Raw genomic sequence first — 21968 nt, 5'->3', positions numbered from 1 at the left:
TAGGGGCAATGCCTGGGAACCTCTGAGAGTAGTTCTGGAGCCCTGTGCCTGTGTGTATGCATGTGTATGCATGGGGTGTCTTTCAGGAACCAGACTCAGCAGTGTACACAGCAGCAATATATAGAAGACATCGAGGACTTACACACAGTAGGACCAGCCCAGGGGGAGAGGCTGGGGGAGGGAACCTCGTAGGGAAAATGAGGGGTGCCAGGACAGGCATCCTGGGAGTGCACCCAGCACTTGGAGGTCCTGTGGCCTGGAACCAGCACTGAGTGAGACTTCAGGTGAACTTGGTGTCGGCACTCAGAGTGTGGGGACCTCGGCCTGGGGCTGGGCACACAGGTCATTGTGACAAGTCCGGCCCCAGCCATCCTGGGCATGAGTGCTAGGGCGAGGAGCCCCTAAACCCAAAGATGACAGGGTTCAGTTCTAAAATGGGAAGATTTATTAAGAATGACTGTTCAAGGGTTATCAGTGCACTACTGTCCCACCCCTTGGGGGTGCAGCAGTCCAGTGTGTGGCCCTGGGAGTCCAGGGGGACCCAGAGGGTCACAGGCATAGCAGCAGGCAGAGGGGGAGTGAGCCACCCCCACAGGGCCCAGCCCCGGGGGGATCCCTCTGCAGGTCCTCAGGTGTCCACAGCTGAGCTGGGCGGGTCCTGTGGCACACAGTGTCGGTGCCTGAGAATCGACTTCTCCTCCTCCTGTAGGGACAGTGTCACACATGCGCATGTCACACAGCACAGGACCCCGGGACACATCACTCAGTACGCATTTGCTGCGTCACCCCATGTCATGGGGGCCCCGGGCCGCCTGCTCTCACCATCTCTGAGGCAGTGCTGGGGCTGGCGCCCTCAGGAGAGCCTCCTTCGTCGCGAGAGCAGTCAGGTCCCGCGTCCTCTTCATATTCCGTCAGGCAATCGGATTCCTCCCCTGGAATTCAGTGAGGAAGTGAGGGGACACGGACTGGTCTGCCACCTGCAGCCATACCCCACAAACCCCAGGCCCAGCCCTACCCTCCTGGGGGCGCCCTCAGCCCCTTACCGTCAGCACAGCCATCGGACACGTAGGTGGTGGGGGGCTCAATCCGGGACACGATCTCTGCCAAGTCGGTGAAGCCAGAGCTGGGGAAGGCCAGCACCTGTGAGGCAGCATGAGTGAGTCTTGGGGCCCCTGGGGTCCTGGGGTGTCAGAGGACGGGTGAGTCTCAGGGGCCCCTGGGGTCCTGGGGTGTCAGAGGACGGGTGAGTCTCGGGGCCCCTGGGGTCCTAGGGTGTCAGAGGACGGGTGAGTCTCAGGGGCCCCTGGGGTCCTGGGGTGTCAGAGGACGGGTGAGTCTCGGGGCCCCTGGGGTCCTGGGGTGTCAGAGGACGGGTGAGTCTCGGGGCCCCTGGGGTCCTGGGGTGTCAGAGGACGGGTGAGTCTCAGGGACCCCTGGGGTCCTGGGGTGTCAGAGGACGGGTGAGTCTCGGGGCCCCTGGGGTCCTGGGGTGTCAGAGGACGGGTGAGTCTCGGGGCCCCTGGGGTCCTGGGGTGTCAGAGGACGGGTGAGTCTTGGGGCCCCTGGGGTCCTGGGGTGTCAGAGGACGGGTGAGTCTCAGGGGCCCCTGGGGTCCTGGGGTGTCAAAGGACAGGTGAGTCTCGGGGGTCCCTGGCGTCCTGGGGTGTCAGAGGATGGGTGGTGTCTTGGGGCACAGAGGTCCTGGGGGAAACTCTCTAGTTGGAGGGGCTCAGTGAAACCCACGGAGGTCCAGGATCAGTTGAGGTTTGGGGGAGACCCAGAGGAGCTGGGCGAGTCCCGGGCTTACGTCTGCTCGGCGGCTCTCGATGAGGTCGGCAGACCGCCGGTCTGTGAGCATCTTTTCAATGACGTCGCCGCGGCTCCAGCCCCCGAACACGGCCTTCCCGTACTGGTAGCCCACATCCTACAGGAAGCAAGGGGGCTGGAGCCATCCGTGCCTGCAATCCCCACCCCGGATGTTCTTCTGACTCGTCCTCTTTGTTTATTCACACTTTGCCTGCTCCTTCCCCGGCCCCTCAAAAGCTTCCTGCTCTGGGGGAGCTGATATTTGAGACTAACCCTATTTCAGAATCACGGAGACACCTGCCCCCGTGTCTCCCATCCTGTGCCCCTGCAGGACATTACCAATCATTCTTTCCCACATAGCCCCACGCACTGTGCCAAGCACCAAATGACACGAGATGGCGGTAGGCAAGCTTATTTTCAGTTCTTCAAATATGCGGTCCATTCACGGATATTGCCACCTCCCTCGCCCACAACAGGCATCACTGACCCATCAGGGCACACTTCCCCAGCGAGCCTGGAAAAGGCATCATTGTCACTTGGGGCTCCGGGCAGCAGCTAGTGATCAAGTGTAGGAGGCCTGGGCTGTGCCACGTTTTTCAGGGTCAGTGGCACAGGATGTATACATTGCTCCATCCTTCTCCCAGACTTGTGACAGACACTACTATTTGATCACTAGTCTCATTCCCACCGACGCAGAAACAGCATTAGAAATTTCTACGTGGTGCTTCAGGCGGTGTGGCTGGCAGATACGAAACTAGTTCCTACGTAGCACATGGGCAGCCAGCCACATCCCCCCTTGTCACAGCCACCACAGACATCATTAATCGATTACTGTGCTATTCCCCACAGATCCCACTTGCGAATGGAGCCCTACAACCCTTCCCTTCATGTTGCTCTGGGTTTTCAGTAGTAAAACTTTGCCAGGCCCCCACACTGGCACCAGGCCGTTCCCACTTGCTCACATAGATCTGGTCGAACTTCCCAAAGTCCATGGTCTTGAAGCAGTCAATGGGGGGGCGCAGGTACTCGCAGTAGGAGCTGGACTTGACGACCTCCAGCTGCCGTACACAGGACACATAGGCCAGGCGAGACTGGATCTCGGCCATGTCTGGAACCTTGATCTTGTCCGCCCAGGGGTTTAGCCGCTTCCATAACAGCCACCAACCAGACAGGCTGTCCCCATAGGTGCTGAGGTCCGTCTCATCCTGGCTCCCCACGTCGATGGCAATGACTGTCTTGGCACCCATACTGCGGGCGATGTCCGCTGTGGGGCCCAGGGGGGGTCAGCGGGCAGCTCCCCACCAGGGCCCAGGCAGGGAAGTTCAACCCAGTCCCACAGACACCATCACGCAAATGGTCACACAAAAAACCCATGCGAACAACATGCTGGTATGCAAATGGCATGGAAATCGATGCCAATAACATCAAGAAGGTGGGGTCAGATGTTGGAGCTTTTAGGTGGGGACCCATGACCAGAAGGATGAAGAAGATGGAGGCAGAAGGACAAAGTCGCTGAGAAGGAAGACATGAGAACATATGTGGAAGGACAAATGCAGAGAGATAGACTCACAAGGACCCCAGTAGACAGAGAGAGAGGGATCACAGACACAGGGAGACAGAGATACAGGGAGATTGATGGGTGAGGAAACAGAAATGTGCAACTAAAGACAGCAGGACACAGAGCCACAGGAAAGAAACGCAGCGGAACAGAGGCAGCAAGAGATTAGGGAGAAAAAGATACCAGGAGTCAGAGACATGGAAGGGGAGAATCCGGGTGGAAACAAGGACCTCGGGGCTATGACAAGGTACAGAGAGCCAAGAACAGGGACAAGGAAACGCAGAAAAGCAGGACAGAGTTTGTGAGTGGGGGTGATGGCACAGCTTGGAGGGTGATATGTCCATGGGTCCGTGTGGCCCACTGAGGGTCCCTGAGTGGGTCTGGGGGGACAGGGACAGGATCCTACAGCCAGGCCAGCCCAGAAAAACACAGAGTCTCTGTCAGACTTCACATGTGTCCCTCACGAGCTTGTTCGTACGTCTGGGTACACGTGCCCATGTCCACGTGTCTGTGTGCATCTGCATGTGTCCCTGTCATCTGTGTGCACCTCCTGTCCATGTGTTTGTGAAGACACAGCTCTGTGTGTGCATGCGTCTCTGTGCACACCCCTGGGCCTGTATTCACTCAGTCCTCGTGCACCTAGACCAACCTCTGTGTTTCCTTGTGCATCCAATGTGCACGTCCACCTCCGGGTTTGTACACGCACGCCTGCTAGTGCGTGTTATGTGGACAGAGCAGCTATACAAGAGTTAGCAAACTTTTTCTGGAAAGGCCAAGAGAGCAAATAATTTTGGCTTTGCAGGCCACGTGGTCTCTGTCACAACTACTCAACTCAGCCATTGTAGTGAAAAAGCAGCCACAGACAAGAAGTAAATGACTGGGTGTGGCCATGTGTCAATAAAACTTTATTTACAAAATCAGGCTGGGAGCCGGATTTGGCCTGCAGGGCTTAGTTTGCCAACCCAAGGCCTATGACACTGCAAGTATGTGTGTGCAGCTAGAGTACAAGTCTACTTGTGTACACACGCTTCTGGGCATATAAAACTTTTAAGTTGCAAACTCACCCACCTCTCATCTGCACAGTCAACGGGCGTGAAAGCTTAACTGGGTCTCGTAGGTGCCCCACCTGTCTTCGGGTGTACACTCATGCACATTTTATGCAATGTGCTGGGTGAGTGTGAATAGACTGGCATGTGAGGACACATACACTGTTTCACCAGCGCATGTGTTGACCACGAGCACACGTGTGAGTACTGTACTTGTCACGTGAGCATTTGCGAGACGTGTATATGGGCACATATGCAGCTGCTGTGCACACATAAAGGTACCCTGCTCTTTCCCCATGTTCCTTGCTGTGTGCATGTGTGTCTGTGTGCGTCCGTTTACGTCTTAGCACATGGGTACACTTTTCACCTACACACAATCCTGTCTGCGGGCACACTCACATACCTGCTCGTGCATGTGTGTGTGTACGTGTGCATACATACCCCTGCACAGGTCTGCTTGCTCGCATGTCCTCCTGTGCGCCTGTGTGTGCCTGTGCATGGGCCCACCAGCTCATGGGTTTGCCTGTGTGCGTGTGTCCACATGCGTGAGCGGGCAGCCACTTGCCTGGCAGGTTGTTGATGTAGCCGCCGTCCATGAGGAGGTGCCCGTCCTTCGGGTCGCACAGCGGGGGCAGGTAGCCCGAGAGCGTCATGCTGGCGCGCACGTATCGCCACAGGGAGCCTGCCCAGCGGACACACAGACACAGACACGCACAGACACTCTCAGCCACGCTCAGAGGCCCGGCCAGCCCGGTGGGCTCGCTGACCTGGCACGTTGTTGACATAGCACCCGTCCACCAGCAGGTGCCCGTCCTTGGGGTCGCAGAGTGGGGGCAGGTAGGGGCAGTAGGAGGCACTGGCCCGGACGTAGCGCCACACGCAGCCTGCGGGGACGGCGTGAGGGGGTGAGGCGCCTGACTAGTCTCCTGGTCCCCACCCGAGGATAGACATACCTGGGACCTCTGGGGCATTAGTGGGTGACGGTTAGTGCTCGGCAATGAGGTCAGGGCAGACGGTCACTCGTGTTAACAGTGTCAGATGCTCAGCTGCCCTCCCTGTCCCCCCCCCCACGCGGTCACAGTGGTTGTTGTGGGGCCAGCCAGGGCACCTACCATCTTTATGGACACGCATGGCTGAGGCAGTGATGTCCGTAGTCACATTGAAGTATGGCAGCCACAGGTCCTATGGAGACAGGAAGCAAGGTGGCGGTGGGATGGGGACGCCTGTGGGGAGGGGCAGGGGCAGAGTGGGCCGGGGGAGGGGCACACACCTCAATCTGCTTGTCCTGGAAGACTCGATGGATGCTGCGGTTGAAGGCTGATCCCGTGAACATGGACGTGACCGGGTACGTGAGGTCCAGCACGGGCTCCAGTACAGAAGTCATGCTCTAGGGGCAAGGGAGGCAGCTAGGGTCAAACAGGGGTCACTTGGGGTCACCATCAAGGTGGTCACTAAGAACGCTGATTGCTCAAGCTGGGAGTTGGGGCTTAGGGTCACTAGCGGGGGGTGAGGGGATAGGGGGAGAGGGGTGGTGTCACGGGCTCATCTAAAGTCCGGGATACATCTCTTAAAGGTCCGCGAATTAAGTCAGGAAATGATCAGGAGACGCCCGGAAGCACCTCTGGGTGAGGAGACCGATCCCACACACACCTTGGCCCACTCCCGGGCCCGCTGCTTAGTGCGGCTGGCGCTTCGCTCCTCAGCATACAGTGCCCCAATGAAGGAGCCGATGGACGTGCCGCCCACTAGGTCGACAGGAACCCCCACTTCCTCTAATGCCTTCAGCACCCCAATGTGTGAGCAGCCCCTGCAAGGGGGAGGAGATCTGGTTACCAACTGACAATCCCCTAGGCTGCGTCCCCAGGAAACTCCCTTCTCCTATCACCGCCCTGGCCAGGAACAAGGTGCCAACTCCGCCCCTATGGGAATCTCACCGAGTGAGCTCCACCCTACCGGCACCCGGGCCCCGCCCCTCCCTGCACGGGCCCCACCCCCTCACCTGGCTCCGCCCCCGCCCAGCACCAGAGCAATGGTGTTGCCTGTGAGCACCCGTGCCAGGCGGGAAAAATCACTGTGCCGGTCCACGCGCCTTGAGAAAACCTTCTCGTACAGCTCATGCTGGGACGGGGAGAGAGAGACGACCCGTAATGATGAAGGTGTGGGAGGTCGCATTTGGACCTCCATGGCCCCATCCTCACAGGTCCCTAAACGATGCCCCTCCAGCAGCCACGCCCCAGAAAGATCTGGAGAGGAGCCTTTTCTTTGGATCCTGCCCTTACCAGCTTGGCAGGGCTGCGGCGCGAGAAGAGGCGGCGGGGACAGCGCAGATGTAGGTGCCCAGAGCACCAGCTGCGCATGTTGAGCCACTCCACAGTGCGTGTGGGGCCCGGGCCCTCCTCACGGTGCAGCAGGACCAGCTGCTTGAGGGCACGCACTGCGGTATTCTCCAACATCTGCTCCAGCTGCGAGGGAGCAGAGGGCAGGTGTCAACAATCACGGGTCATTTCCTCCCTGCCCAACACACCTGGACAAGCGTGGGACCCTAGGGTGCACGTGGCCTGGCGCAGGCACTGGAGGGCAGGGGACGGGGCCCAGGGGAGGGGTCACTGCGCATGGTCTCCGGACCTGGCCCAGCGTGGGCTCCTGGTCGCCCAGGCCCACAATGAGGATGCAGTCGGCCTGGCGCAGGCAGCGCACGGTCCAGGGTGTCAGTGACGAGTCTGTCTGGTAGAGCACGATGCGGTGGGTGTCCTCCTGCTGGGCCAGCCACCCTGACAGCCGGAATTCTTGGATGCTGGGGTTGGGGTGGGGGTGGGGGAGTGTCATCCTGGGGCTGGTCAGGAGTTGCACACCCCGAGACCACTATAGCTCCACTGCTGGGGGGAGGGGGAGTTAGACACCCAGGCTCCCACAACACACGCCCTCCAGAGGCGGATTCACCCCACTGACTGGATGGGTGAAGAGCATGCTCCTTGGTTCACAGCCTAGAACTGGAACCGGATCTGAAAGAATCCTAACCTTCAAGCTCATCCCTTGCGCCCCCCAACCCCCTGCACCCCAACACACACCTGTCCAGTGCAGAGGCCCCCAGGCGTGCCCGGATGATGTCACTGTTGAGGAGGAGTGTGGGGCCTGAGGATGGGTGAGGAAGGGGGTTAGGAACCCAAGTCAACAGAGCTGGGGGCCTCTCTCAGAACAGAATACCCCCCACCCGTGGTCCCGACCTGCCCCACTCCCCACGGGCCCACCAGGTCTCTCCACTCACTGGCCAATGCCCCACCCATATGCGCCTTACCCCACAGACCAGTGGCCAGCCCTCACCCACGCCCCTTCTCCCGACTGACCGATGGCTTGCAAAGCATGCTGCAACTCCAGCATGAAGGCCACCATGGGCACCTCGGCACACACGGGCAGCACTGCCACCGTTGCCAGGTTGCTGGCTGGGTTGGTGAGCTCCGAGTGAGGGGGGACACCTAGCCCCGAGCCTGTTGAGACCGCAAAGAATGAGATCTGCTGTGCAGTCCCGTATCTGCAGAGGGAGAGCCTCTTCCTCCTCCTCAGAAATCGCTGCCCTTGTCCCTCAGCTGAGGCTTAGTGGAGCCACAGTGAGAGTCATGGCCTCAGGCCTGGACCCACAGCCCCACACTGTCTCCTCTCCTGATAAGACCTGGACATCCGACCTTCAATTTTGGCCTGATTGTCCTCAACGGCATCCATTAAAACAAGTCTACAACCATTCCGATTCCCCACTGTGCCTGCATGGACCTAGCGGTGCCCCACCCTATGCTGGCCTGGGTGCCTCTGTTCACTGAAGGGACTTGAACACAAAACTGGGCAGAAACAAGTATATTTCTGACCCATCTATTGTTCCCCAGATTCTCCCTTAATACCTTAGACACCCATTAACCTCCATCTCCTGTGTGAACTTCTCAAAGCCTCCTCCCCTCCAGCTGCTTCCCGTAACAGTCTGAAGAGGCTCCAATGCCTTTCCATGCCCCCCAGCCCCTATGTGACTTGCCCCAGTCCTGTTACTCCCCGTTGCTCACTTTCCTCCTCGAAGTGTTTCAAAAATCACCAAACGCTGTGTGCAGAGTCTTTGAAGTTCTCCTCAATGTCCTGCTTCATCTTATTTATCAAGTGTCAGATCATTGTCCTCTGAAAAGCCTCCCTCCCTTCCTCTGCTAGCCACCCTCCATCAAGACCCTGTTTTGTTTTCTTCACAGTGCTTATCCGGGGTGTTGCCTACCAGGCTGTAAACACCTTTAGGGGCCTTGTCTGCCTTGTGCACTCTCCCACTCCTGTGCCCCAAATAGTGCCTAGCACATATTAGGTGCACACGGGAAAATTCCTTTTCTGTAGAACATCAACAGAAAGGTTCTCAGGAATCCAAGATCTTAACATCTCTGCCCCCATAGATGCCCAAGCATCACGTCAAGGGTGGCCAGGGCAACCAGGAGGCAATGAATAGGCCATTTGTACATACCGTGCAAAACTGGGGCAAAAAGGGTGGGGAAAGACCCTGGATATGGGGTGGTTCTCGGCCACTGCTCACCACGGCCACCACCCTGTGGGAGCCAGGTGTCAGGGGTGATGGGGCAGAAGCCCCTGGGGGAAAAGGAGCTTAGAGATTGCCAATCTCAGGCCCTAATTTCTGCACGCCTCGAATCCGACTCCATTTCCCAGTGCGCCATAGCTCATAAAAACTACACCTCCCAATATGCGCCAAGACAAGGAAAACCACACTTCCCAGCATGCACCCACAAAAAAAGGTAACTTCAGAAACCACTTCCCAACATGCCTTGGGCCCCCAAACACCGGATCCATGAACTCCATCTCCCAGCACACTCTGGTCTAGGATGCGGACTCCATAGGACTCTTCAGGAAGTCCTAACACTCAGAACAAAGCTCACCCCTAAAGTCTTCACCCCACCACACAACTGATATTTCAGATTTCATAAACAAGGATACCCTGGGCCTAACACTCCATTTCCCGGCATGCCCAGAACACGAACTCCATCACACCGCAGGCGCCGGATCTCGGTCTCACTTCCGGCTTCAAACCACGCCCAGTTCAGGGCTCCCCCTCTCCCAGCTTGTCCTTAGCGTCGGACTACATTTCCCAGCATTCCCGGGCACTGTCCGGCTCTCACCTGGGAAGGGTCCCTGAAGCTGCTGCAAATTCCCCAGAATTTTCTGGCTCAGCAGATGGATGAGGCGGGTCACGACCTGGGGCGTCGGAGGTCAGCAGTCCATGAGACTTGAGGGGCAGCTATGCGAGCCTTACCTTTCCTCCTGTTACCTGGGCCCCACCAAGAGCCCCACCTTCACGTTGCCTCCTCCCTAGGGCCCCAACCTCCATAAATTAGGCCCTGTCACCTCTGGGGCCCCCCAAACACAGACTCCCCCCATCACTCCCGCCTCCATTAGGAAACCATACCACATGCCAAGAGCCGCACCTGCGGGTATCGTCGTTTGATGTGGCCCAGGGTGCCCTCGGGGAGTTTGGCCAGCTCCGTGTCGCGCACCGCGTGCACTGTGGTGGCGCGCGGCTGTCGTGTCAGCGCCTCCACCTGGGGAACCGTGTGCTTAACCGGGGCTGCTTGGGCCCGGAGGCCCGGGATAAGTAAGGGGGAGGCCAACAATGCAGCAAATAGGGCAGTACCGTTCTATCCAGAGTCCCCCAAGATACGGAGTCCCCCGAGATACGGATGGAAGGAACCAAGACTCACTACACATTAGAGCTCCGGGGAGGGGGAGAGGGAGAGGGAGAGGGAGAGGCCAGGGATCCACCGGGGAGGGGGTTCCCTCTTGTGATGGAGAGAGGTTTAGGGTGGAGGTCAGATCAGAGTGACCACCCGATGAGGTTCCCCCACCGCAGCCCACAGAAAGAAGCGAGGAAAAGTGGAATGGCGAGGTCACAGGTCCGGTGCTGCGTTCCCCGGGCCGATGTGTATGTTGGGGGTGGCGAGACAAACTGGACTGGGAGAGATCAGAGGCAAGTGGGTGGGGCCGTGCTCACCACACCGATGAGATCCCCGCGGCCGTACTCTCCCACCAGCTCCTTCTTGCCGCTGCCACGCTGGATGACGCTGCGCAGCCGCCCATTGAGCACGATGTAGGTGCAGTCGGAGCGGTCGCCCTGCCTGGGATGGGGGGCGGGTCATACAGGGTCAGGCAGTGACCTGGGCCGCGTCTGAGTGTCAAGGTGGCAGTGGGGATTGCACCTGTACAGCGCGCGTCCCGCCTCCACCGCCGTCCAGTCAATGGCAAAGTCCATCTGGCGCACGAAGGGTGACATCCTCGCCGCCACCGTGTGCGCGGCGCTTAGCACCACACTAGGCTGTGCACGCATGATCCTGTGGACAAAGGGTGGGGGTGCATGGGCCAGGGACACCCTGGAACTGCCCTTAGGGAGTGAAGAGAGCAGGTGATGGCCTGGAGTTGGGACTGGAAAGGCTGAAAGCTGCCCTGTTAAGGTGTAAGCCGTCCAGAGGGATGGCCTCTCCCATGGCAGAATGGAGTTGGGTCAGGGCCCTCTAAGCGCCACTCCCACCCCAACATGGGGCCCAGTCATACTCATAGAAGTCAGACTTGGAGATCCGCAGGAAGGTACAGTCGCGCTGGGCTCGCAGCGTGAAGATGAGGGGCTCGCCAGTGAGCACAGCCAGCTGCCCAACCAACTCCCCGGGCTGTGCCACGAACAGGCACACGTCCTCGGCCTTGTCGATCATGCGCTGGTAGACATGCAGGCAGCCCCAGAGTATGAAGTGCAGGCTCACATCCTGTGGGGGCAGGGGCCAAGAGATGGACACGGGGGCAACGCCCCCACTCCCAACTCAGGTCAATGCACTCCAAAGGAAGCGATGGAGGAGGGAGTGAAGGCTTTGCATAGCTCAGCTGAGCAGCATATGTGTTTCAATATTATTCAGATCCCAGGGCAGACATTGCTAATGGATCACCAAACTTTGAGCCTATATTAAGGCCCAGGAATTCTTTCCAACACAATCAACAAGAGGCTGCAAGGACGGGCTACCTAGGGACATGGCTGAGTTTAAATTCCTTTTGCTTATGCTGGGCAACTGGATAGCCACATGGAAGAATAAAGTTGGACCCTCAACTCTCACCATATCAAAATGAATCAAGGATATGAATGTAAGAGATAACACTATAAAACTATTCGAAGAAAATATAGGGGTCCACCTACATGACCTTGAATTTGGCAATGGATTCTTCGATAAGACACCAAAAGCATAAGCAACAAAATAAAAAATAAATTGGACTTTATTAAAGACAAAAGCTTTTGAGCTTCAAAGGACACTATCAAGAAAGTGAAAGGACAACCGACAGTATGAGAAAAAAATATTTGCAAATCATATCTGCCAAGGGTCTTGAATTCAGAATATATACAGAAATCTTACAACTCAATAATAAAAAAGACAAATAACCCAATTTAAAAATGGGCAAAAGATCTGAATAGACTCTTCTCCAACGGCCAATAAGCACATGAAGAGATGCTCAAAATCATAAATTACTAGATAAATGCAACTCAAAACCATAATGAGATACCACTTTACACTCACTAGGAGGGCTAAGATCAAAAAGTGTTAGGATGTAGAGAAATCAGAACCCTCTACACGGCTGGTGGAAATGTGAAATGGTGTAGCCACTTTGGAAAGTGGTACTCAGAGTTAAAAGTAGAGCTGCCACATGACCCAGTAATTTGATTCCTAGGTATATACCCAACAGAAATGAAAACATATGGTCCACACAGAAATTTGTACACAAATGTTCATAGCAGCATTATGCATAATGCTGTTTCTACCAAAAGGTGGAAACGACCCAAATGTCCATCAACAGGAATGGATAAGCAAAATGCTAAATATCCACACAACGCAATATTATTCAGCCATAAAAAGGACTAAAGCACTGACACTCGCTACAACATGGATGGACCCTGAACACACGGTGCTCAGTGAGACAAACCAGACACACGAGGCGACACTCTGTTTGATTCCATTTATGTGAAATGTCCAGAACAGGCAAATCTATAGAAACAGATTACTTAGGGCTGGGGTGGGGTGGGGTTAAGAGGTAGGAGATTGATATCTAAAGGGTATGGGGTTTCTTTTCAAGGTTAAGAAAATGTTCTAAAATTGATAGTGGTGACAGTTGCACAACTCTGAAGGTACTAAAAACCTAAAAACCATTTAATTGTACTCTAAATGGGTAGATTGCATAGTATGTGAACTACATTCAATAAAACTATCACACACACACACACAAAAATCCCCTTTGCTCCTGGTTCCCTTGTCCCACTCCATCCCTGTTGACTTGCTTGTTTCCTAGAAATCAGCATCTTTCTTCCCACCACCGGATATTGGGACAAGTTGTTCCCTCTGCCTAGAATGTCTTTCCTCCCCTTGCACCTAGTTAATTCCTCCCCAGCCTTCCTCCTTAGCTGAAGGTCACTTCCTCAGAAATGCTGCCCTGCCTAAGCCAGATTTTGTGGAACCAAGAACATCTTACGTCTATGCACTAAGTACATACGATTTTACAAGAACAGCGTAATCCTTTGCATGTAATGTCCCTCAGAACTGTGGGTTTCCCAAGGGCAGTAGAGACCTGGTGTTTCCTGCCTCTGCAGCAGGCAGCACAGGGCCTGGGACGCAGCATACACTGCATAGGAACAGGTGCCCCTCTCCTCGCTGGTTAGCCTGCCCAGCCAGACACCTCCCTGTTCCACCCTTTTATAAACAAGGAACTGAAACTGTCCAGATATGTTGATTTCTTCCTCATCCACCAGAGGAACCTGTCTGGCACCCCACAAAGCCCCAGTGAATGCCAAAACACTGCACAGCCCCAGGAGACATACACACATGCTGGAACCTCTAAGACAGAATTTCCAGGCTGTGTTTGGGATATGAATGGGAGTTACTAATATTAGGCTGCCATTTGCCATCAGATTGGAAAGCAAATTTCTTTACTGCAGGACTTGTCAGAGCCTTGAATACGCTTAATGATGTTCATTGGGAACTTCAACCAAGGTATAAAACCACCAGCATTTCCCAAACTTCTCTGACCACAGGCCCCTTGTTTGTGATATAGGTATACCACGAAACGCTTTGAGAAATACTTGTGTAAAGCATGGTTTCTCAACGTTGGCACTACTGACATTTTAGATTGGGTAATTCTGTTGTGCCGGGCTGTACTGTGCATTCTGGCATCCCTGGCCTCTACCCATTAGATGCCAGTGGCAGCCTCCCAAGTCAGAAATGTCTCCACACTGCCAAATGTCCCTGGCGGGCAAAAATGTCCCCGGTAGAAAAGCATCAGTGTAAAGTTTCAGAGGTAGACACAGCACAGTCCCTAACAAAGTCATGCCAACCCCGAGAAGCCTTGAGTGGCTGCAGATTAGCCTGCTGGGTTGAGCCTAACAGGGTCTCCCAGATAAGCAGGGTCTAGGGGCTCCCCAAGAGCCACTGCGGGACCAAACTTCCTCAGCCTGTCCTCAGTAAACCACAAACAGCTGGCTAAAACCTCACCCAACTTCCTCACAGAAAGCAGTTCACTCCTGCAAGGAGTAGGTCCAGGCGACAGCTGGGTCAGCTGATCAGATGATATAACAATACCCCGGCAGCTAACAGGTGGCTCATCCCGCACTCCGCCCTCCACGCAGAGTTGCAGTCTCATACCTGTTGTTTCCCGTGTCACCTCAAACTGCTGCTCCACCCCTGCCCTAGGCCTGTCACCCTTGCAAACCTTAGACAGCTCAGAACTACTTCCTCTTTAATACTAGTGGGTAGTTATTACTCCCATTCCACAGATGAGGAAGTAGAGAACTTTCTAGATGACTCACTCAAGGTCACACAGGGAGTCGGGCAGAATCCGGATTTCAGCTCTGGCCTCTCCCTCCAGAACCTGCCTCCTGACTGAGCTCCTGGCCAGGTGTCGGTCTCCCCATAGGGGTTCACGGGGCAGAGTCCCCTACACCTCCTGGGAGCTACCAGCAGGCACTGAAGTCCAGCTCTAGAGGCTGGTTCATGGCCTCCAGGTCCACGTTCCGATTTGTGCACATTTAGTAAGTGCCCATCGCAGCAGGGGCCCAGGATTGGAAATTAGAAAACTCAGGTGTATTATGGAATTGAAAGATCAGAAAACAGGTTGCAGGAAAGGCCAGGGCAGGTGAGAGAGATGTAGGGGTTGAAGTTCTAGGGAAAAGGTTCAAGGGTTGGAGCTGAAAGGTCGATTGGTCCAGAGGACATGGGTGCGTGGGCTGGGGGTCAGTTCTAGGATCCGAGGGGCAGGGGTTGGAAATCATATACTGAAAGGTCTACATGTAAGGTCAAAGGGCAAGGATCAGAGGGCAGAGAGAGGTCTCGGTCACAGTTGTACAGTTAGAGGTCACAGGTCAGCCTCACCTGGTCCCCCTGGCGGGCGATGATGGTGCCAGCTTTGGCATGATGTAGCAAAACTCGGCCATTCAGGAGGGAGGGGTCCTGAGGAGGGAGGGGGTTTGAGACTGGTCCAGCCAGCCCTCCCCACCCTCCGCCTCGTCCCGTAGCTCCCGGGATATGGCTGTCTACCTCAATCCGCATTAGCTTGGACAGCTCCCTCTTTGCTGCCTCAAAGATACTGCTGGTCTGGCGGCCCTGGTAGGGCCCGAAGAGGCAGCCGCCGGTGGCTGATTCATCCTCACAGTAGCTATATTCGCAGGCGCCTGCTGGCTGCTCCCGGAACTCCTGAGTGGGGGTCTGTGTGGGGCAGGGCCTGTGACCTCCCTGCTCCCACCCAACTTTCCTCTTCAGGGGACTCCACCGGGGAAAGGGCAGAAAGGACAGGGCCTTACCCGAACAGGGGCTGCCTGGGGTCCCCCTGAGGCCTCTTCTTGCAGAGACACAGAGATCCGGCCACGTTCATATGCCATGTCGAAATCTGAGCGGGGGCCGCCGTGCAAGCCTGCAGTGGGCAGGGGGCAATAACAGTAATAAAGACGAGAATGACCACAACTGCAGTCTAAGCAACCACTTCCTCTGTGCCAAATGCCACATCCATGCAGACATGACTAACCAATGACCGCAGTCTCCCTTGGAATCCTTCTCACCACGGTTGGGAGGGAACCATTTCAATTAGCACCCACAAAAAAGTCAGGAGAAAGTGCTGCCAGTGTTCCCATTTCACAGAGAAGAAAACTCTCTGGACAGCCTACATTCCAACCAGAAGCTTGATGGCCAGCCCCCTCCCCTCCCAGGGCTCCAAACCTGAGATATCCACTGGCATGGAGATGCAGCGGCTCAGCAGGGGGGCCGAGGGGGCTTCCAGAGATGTGGGCTTCAGCGGGTCCCCTGGCAGAGACAGGCTCTTAGGATTAGGGGGTGGGGAGCTGAGGGGGCCTGGGGAGGGGTCAACTCAGAGTCCCTGGGGACTGGGAAACTAGGAAAAGCAATTCCAATGGGTCCATGGGTCTAAGGGACCAGGCAGAGTCAGGCCTGAGGCTCTGGAGAACTGAGAAAGGGAGTGGGAGCAGAGCTCCCATGGGCTACTTAGCAGGCTGGGCTGGGCCCCCCTTGGGCCCCTGGGGCACAGGTGTGGGTCATCTTGGGTACCTGTAGGTCCAGGCAGAGGGGCCCCAGTGGGGTCAGGTGGCCGGCCAGGGGCCTCCCTGGGCTCCTCATTTGCCGAGGTCAGCACACGCTTGGAGCCTCGCACGGGGCTGGTGCGGGCTGGGAGGCCCGGGCTGGGGAAGAGGCGCAGGGGCTGGATCTCCTGGGAGCAGAGAGCGCCCTTGTGGCATGTCTTAGGGGGCATGTGCCACCCCACCCTTCCAGCCCCGCTCTCCATGAAACTCACGTGGCTGAAGAGCTCATTGGTCAGACCCAGGTAGTTGTGAAGCGCCAGGAAGGTGACCCGCTGTAGCCTCACCATGATGATCTGCAAGTAGGTGGTCAGCAGGGAAGGTTAGCAGGGGCGGGGCCAGAGGAGCGGTGGGACCAGGGAGCAAGGGGTAAGTGGCAGGGTAGCGAGAGCTAGCGAAAGCAGGGACCAAGTGTTAAGGGGGTGAGGCCATGGATGGGGAGAAAAGAGGTGCGGCAGAGCCAAGGCCGAGATCAGGAGCTCTAAGGGGCGAGCAGGGCCAGAGACAGGCCAGGGAGAAACCCACAATGCGGTGGCAGAAGCCTGGGAGATGGGCCAAGGCAGCTAATGGGAGGAGTCGGGCAGCCACGGGAGGTCTGGCTGCTCAGGGCCCATGAGCCTGAGCACCTGCCGGGTCCGGCCCCCAGGTGCCTGTGATGGTGGGGGCCCGTGAAGGGAGGAGGAAGGCCCACTGACCTGCACCACTCGCACCAGGCTCTCAGGATACTTGGTGAACACGGCAGAGAAGGCCTCCACTGGCAGCCGCAGCACCGTGGAGTCTCGGGCTGCCCGGGCGGACACAGTACGCTGGGGATGCTGGTGACCCTGGGAGTGTGGGGGGAGCACGAGGAGAGCAAAGGTCAGGGGCTGTGAGCCCCCTCACTGGTCCCCACCCCTTCCGACACCAGTGCCGCGAGGGAGCACTGAAAGCATCAGGAATATACCAGAGATTGGGCCCCCCCCCAAGGAGCCCCCTCCAACCCAGTCCACTGGGTGTAGCCTCGCCTCCTTGCCCCGCCCCCCTCAACTGGTCACTCACGGTGATGACATCCAGGATGCTCAGAAGGCTGTTGACGCTGTCCCCGGGGACCACTTCTTTCACCACACACTCCTTCCCATCCTGTAACACGGGGGCAGGGGGACCAGTGACCAGGACTGCCCCCGCCCTGCCCACCAGCATGCCACCCCGGCCATGCCACGGCCCTCGCATCACCCAGCCGGTATTCCCTGATGCCCGGATCCCTGACCCTACCCAACCTTCCGACCAGCACCCATCACGTCCTGGCCATAACTAACTGCAACCACTGGCCATGCAGACCACCCGAGACAGACCCTCGGGCATCTGTTCCCGACTCCTGTCTGCACATCTCGGAAGACCACCCAGCCTGCTGACCAACAGCAGTGCCTATCCCGAGTGACCGCTGCACCACTGCCCGTCTCCCTGCGGTGCCCCCGCAGGCAGCCCACTCACAGGCCCTGGCAGGCAGAGCTCCAGCAGCCCGTCTTGCACCACATAGATGCTGGCGTCTGGCTGGCCGGGCCGGAAGACGTAGTCACCCTGACTGAGCCTCTGGAAGATCATGTGTCGGCAGAGCTCCAGAAAGAGTGGTTTCTCGAAGTGGCCCAGCACCCTGTTGGATGGGGTGGGGGAGGAGGGATGCGGGTCAGATCAGCCCCCAGCTCTGCAGCCCCTCACGCCTGCCCCGCCGGCACCCCGACACTCACCGGACGTTCTTGAGCATGTAGAGCACCTCGGAGGGCAGGTGGGAGTTAGCCAGGTCACCTTCCGTCAGGTCAGCCTCGAGCACCGCAGGAGGGGGCTCCTTCCGCTGCAGCGTTGGCGTCTCTTTCTGGATACGCAGGATCCTGGTGGGAGGAGAGGGGTGCAGAGGGGAGCAGGGAGAGGGCTCAGACAGACCTGAGATCACCACATAGCCCTTCCCCAGGGGACATAGAACAAGGGTCAGCACACTGGCCAAATCGGGCCACCACTTCTCTTTGTAAATAAAGTTTTATTGGCACTCAGGCACATTCTTTCATGTATGTATTGTCTGTAGCTGCTTACATGTTACAACAGTAGAGCTGAGTAGTTACAGCAGAGTTGTATGTGCCTTCACAGCCTAAGATGTTTACTATCCAGCCCTACACAGAAAACATTTGCTGACCCCTGATGTATAACTCTGAGATTGCCCCTCCACTAGCAACAGGGCCCAAAGATGGACCCTCTAGTTAGACCCCTGACGTAGCTTCTAAGACATGGGCGAACCCCAGAAAAGCTACCTCTGTTCGTTATGGGACCCCTGACATAGTCCTTCCAGTAACCACAGACTAGACTCCTGAAATAGCCTCTCTAATATAGACAGACCCCTGGGGTAGCTTCCATTATATGAGGACACCTCAGATACAGCCTCTCTGTTCTTTATAAGGTCCCTGAGACAGGCCTTTTCCCCAAGTCTCAGAGAACCCTAAGATAACCCCTTTCATGGTCACACCAACTCTGGAGATAGCCCTCATTGCATGTGGAGAACCCAGATATATGCAGCCTCTCCACTGTTCATACACCTGGGAGAGCGCTTCCCCAAAAGTCTCAGGTACTACTGTACACCCCGTGCATTGGTCACAAGAGGCTTGAGATAGACTCTCTAGTCTGAGCAGTCTCCTGCGTTAAACCCCATGATACGGACAAATCCAGATACAGCCCCTCTTGTGAAGAGGGAGCTCCTTAGGCTAGCCTCTCCCCAGGTCAGACTGCTGAGATAGCCCTCTGACGGTCATGACAACATCAGGGTAGATCCTCAACTGATAGTGGAAAACCAGATACAGCCCTTCTTCTCAAGTCACGGAAAGCTGTGTGATGAACATCTGTTTATCATGGGTAGCCCTGGATGTCACCTTAATGTGAAGACACCCCTGAGACAGACTTCATGATGTCTCATGACGTAGACTCCATGATGTTAGGATACCCCAGAACCAGCTCCCAACTTAGCAAGATCCCAGAGAGAGCTTTTCTCAGAGAATTTGAGGGAGCCCTTTGCTGATGACAGGCACCCCTGAGATGTCCTTCTGATGTTTCTAATGCAAGAAGCTTCTTGAGATCATTCCTAGGGGACAGAAATTCCTGACATAGCCTCTACAGCGTGAAAAGAACTCCAAGGTAGGGGACACAGAGAGGTGTTTTCTGATACAGAGAGATTGCTGAGATAACCCCTGGAGAACAGTAACTAGAGATAGCCATTCCAGCTGGTCACAGAAACACCTGAGCTAACCCCAGTGAGGTAGCTGTCGTGTAAGGAGACCCGTGACATAGCCTACATGGAAATCCTACATGTATAGCAAGGGGTCTGAGATACTGATTGCAAAGCAAATAGCTCATAGATAGCCCAGGGAGGCATGTCACTGGTAGGGGAATATCACTGAGATAGCCCTTCTGGGACAGAGACCCCAGAGACAGCCTCTCTGGTGTGGGGGAGTGCTAAGATAACCTCTCTGATGTGAGATGACTCCCAAAACAGCGAGATACACCCTTCAGTGTGGGCTGATCACTCAGAAGGGCGCTGACATAGCCCCCAGCACCAGGTACACCCAATACAACCTTACTTCTTGGCGATGTTAAGCATCTTGAGTTTCTTTTTCATGCGTGGCCGGGAAGTGGTGCAGACGGAGGTATCCACCAGGGAGGAAGTTGACTGTGACACCTAGGAAAATTAGGAGGGAGAACGGGTCAACTGCCAGTTCAGACCCCAGGGAAGAGAGGAGCCAGATCCAGAGGTCCTTAATCAGGAGAAGGTGTTTACTAAAAGGTGTAAGTAGGTAAAGAGCGGGGCCTGTGTGGTCAGCGGGAGCCCCCGGGGCTCCTAGGCTCACCTTCCGCATAATCTTCCGGCCATAGAAAAGCACTTTGTCCCTCTTCCGGAATCGATACCGCGGGCCCTCCGGGGCTGGGGTTTCTGAGAATAAGGGAGAGGGCCACTCTGAGCTCTGCGCGGACTCCACGCGGCCAGAGCTGGGGACACTGCGTGCAGACTCCAGCAACTCCCATCTCTACTGCCTCAGGGACCGCGCATTTCAGCTCCCCACCCCGCAGCCTCCCCAAAGGGGCCCTCTGGGTCCTCACTCGGCACTCGAAGCCTCCGCACCAGCAGGAGGATGAGCACGGCCGTGGCCAGCACGGCGACTCCGGCCCCGATCATCACTCCCAGCACCTGCGGGACGAACGGCACTGGCTGTGCATCGCATACCCGCCCCGCCGAGCCCATCCCACTGTGTCACGTCCTCCCCTAAGAAAGCCACAGTCGCCTCTGGCTTCGGTGTCCCCATCCGCAGAATGGGACAGCGCAGTTCCCTCCCGGGGGGCGCAACTCGTCCCTGCGCCTCGGCGGCCCGCGGGGCACGCCGGGAAACGTAGTTCCGCCTGAACAGAAACAGCCGGGTTCTCGCGGATCCGCGACGTTGCGCGCTGAGTACAGCGGGAGTTGTAGTTCCCACGGCGCCACATACCCCACCCACGCCACCCCACCCCACCCCACCCCCTAACCCTTACCATTCCTGTTTGTAGCGGGGCCTCCATCAGCTGCTTCAGACGGGGCGGCAGGTCTGGTATCCCCAAGTCCTGGGAATCAAGAAGCGGTAGAAGGCCGTGGAAGTCTTTATTCTGGGCCCGCCCCTCCTCTGGTGCAAGCTCTGCCCCCTTCCTGCCCGCTGCTTGGGCGGGGGACAGCTAGAGGGGCGCTGTGGACCAGACGGGTAGGGCAAATTGACCTCGGGGCCCAGGCTAGGGATAGAGATGGGTCCCTGGCTCCTCTCCTGGATCCCTTCACCTACGCACCGGGCCGACCAGACACTCTACCTGTCCAAACCCCACCCTGGGGCCAAAGGGCAATCGGCCGAGTACCCAGTCGGAAGCCAGCGCACGGATTCCCTAAGGGCACGGCTCCCTCCTGCCCTGCGGTGTTGACCCACCGACCCTAGGTCCCACTCCCCCCGGACTCCCCGCGAAACTGAAGCCTTAAGCCACGAGGTCGGGGAGATGCCTGGCTCCCGGCTGAAGCTTGCCACCGGGAAGCCCCAGGTGCTGGGAAGCGTGGGAGTGCTGCCGGGAGCTCCCACACAAGGGGTCCTGGGGGATGTCAAGGTCTCGGAAGGGTGCTGGGACGCTCGGAGTGGAGTGGGCCGCAAGGTGTTACTGCTGAAGGTTGATGCTGAAGATTTACTGTCACTTAATAGTAAAGTTACGGGTACAGTGCGGAACATCACTGGGGCTCCGGGAACGACGCTGGCGCCATTGCTGGGCGACGTAACCGGGGACGCTGGAACTACTGGGGTACTGGAAAGTTACTGATTCTGAGGAATACGGGATATTTACTGAGAAAACCGGGAGCGTGGGTGGGAACGTCCCTGGGGTCATTCGAGCATGAGCGCGGCCCTAGGGCGGGCGTCTGGGCTCATTGGAAGATACTGGAATATTACTGGGACTTTTCTGGGAGACTGAAGATGTTTCTGGCGCCGCTGGAGTATTCATAAAAATATGGAGGAGTCACTGGGCCCTTAATACATTACCTGGAAAATTCATGGGGAGCTAGTCTCCTTCCATCCTAGGGCGTACCTGGCTACCGGTGCGGAAACACCTGCCAGGAATTGGGGGGAAGGGAGCATCAAAAAGTCGGGGGCTACCGGAAATGGCTGAGGGTAGATCTTGGGAAAGCCGAGGGCTCGCCAACTACCCCGAAGGGACGCCCTTTCGGGGACCACGGAAACCCGGACTTACCCAGAGGCCGCAGCCGGGGTCCACTCAGTGCCAACACCAGTAGGGTGCCGCCCAGCGCCTCAGGCGCGGTCCCTTTAAATTATACGCCGCAGGGCGCACCGAAGCCCCGCCCCCCGCCATATTTGGAAGGTTGCGCCGAGCCAGTTCAGTGTGGCGGCTTTAA

At 56.9% G+C, this 21968-nt stretch overlaps 1 protein-coding gene across 7 annotated transcripts; it reads right to left on the bottom strand.

The window, feature by feature from the left end:
* Nucleotides 1-416: 416 nt before the first annotated feature.
* Nucleotides 417-21904, bottom strand: PNPLA6 (patatin like phospholipase domain containing 6). 7 transcript variants are annotated; one of them, XM_033133646.1, is made up of 35 exons: nucleotides 21806-21856; nucleotides 21598-21665; nucleotides 20582-20650; nucleotides 20156-20243; nucleotides 19906-19988; nucleotides 19639-19736; nucleotides 17767-17907; nucleotides 17513-17672; nucleotides 17081-17161; nucleotides 16738-16866; nucleotides 16258-16338; nucleotides 16014-16173; nucleotides 15669-15752; nucleotides 15257-15366; nucleotides 14994-15161; nucleotides 14829-14906; nucleotides 10987-11192; nucleotides 10635-10766; nucleotides 10430-10553; nucleotides 9867-9980; nucleotides 9561-9636; nucleotides 7755-7895; nucleotides 7479-7542; nucleotides 7036-7204; nucleotides 6690-6872; nucleotides 6410-6528; nucleotides 6061-6217; nucleotides 5681-5797; nucleotides 5523-5592; nucleotides 4976-5092; nucleotides 2769-3070; nucleotides 1808-1924; nucleotides 1044-1140; nucleotides 823-932; nucleotides 417-703 (listed from the first exon to the last, which is right to left on the bottom strand). In XM_033133646.1, exons 3-35 carry the CDS (start codon nucleotides 20606-20608, stop codon nucleotides 629-631), a joined length of 3978 nt encoding a protein of 1325 aa, XP_032989537.1. In that variant the 5' UTR covers nucleotides 20609-20650; nucleotides 21598-21665; nucleotides 21806-21856; the 3' UTR covers nucleotides 417-628. The 7 variants fall into 7 exon arrangements, with proteins under 7 accessions (XP_032989537.1, XP_032989536.1, XP_032989538.1 ...); XM_033133645.1 differs by lacking the exon at nucleotides 21598-21665 and having other exon boundaries at nucleotides 21806-21904; XM_033133647.1 differs by lacking the exon at nucleotides 21598-21665 and having other exon boundaries at nucleotides 14994-15149; nucleotides 21806-21904.
* Nucleotides 21905-21968: the final 64 nt, after the last annotated feature.

Source organism: Rhinolophus ferrumequinum, chromosome 18 (assembly GCF_004115265.2).
Source record: "Rhinolophus ferrumequinum isolate MPI-CBG mRhiFer1 chromosome 18, mRhiFer1_v1.p, whole genome shotgun sequence".
Taxonomy (NCBI): Eukaryota; Metazoa; Chordata; class Mammalia; order Chiroptera; family Rhinolophidae; genus Rhinolophus; species Rhinolophus ferrumequinum.
Note: the sequence above shows the minus strand (reverse complement) of the source record. Positions and strands in the feature narration are given on the sequence as shown.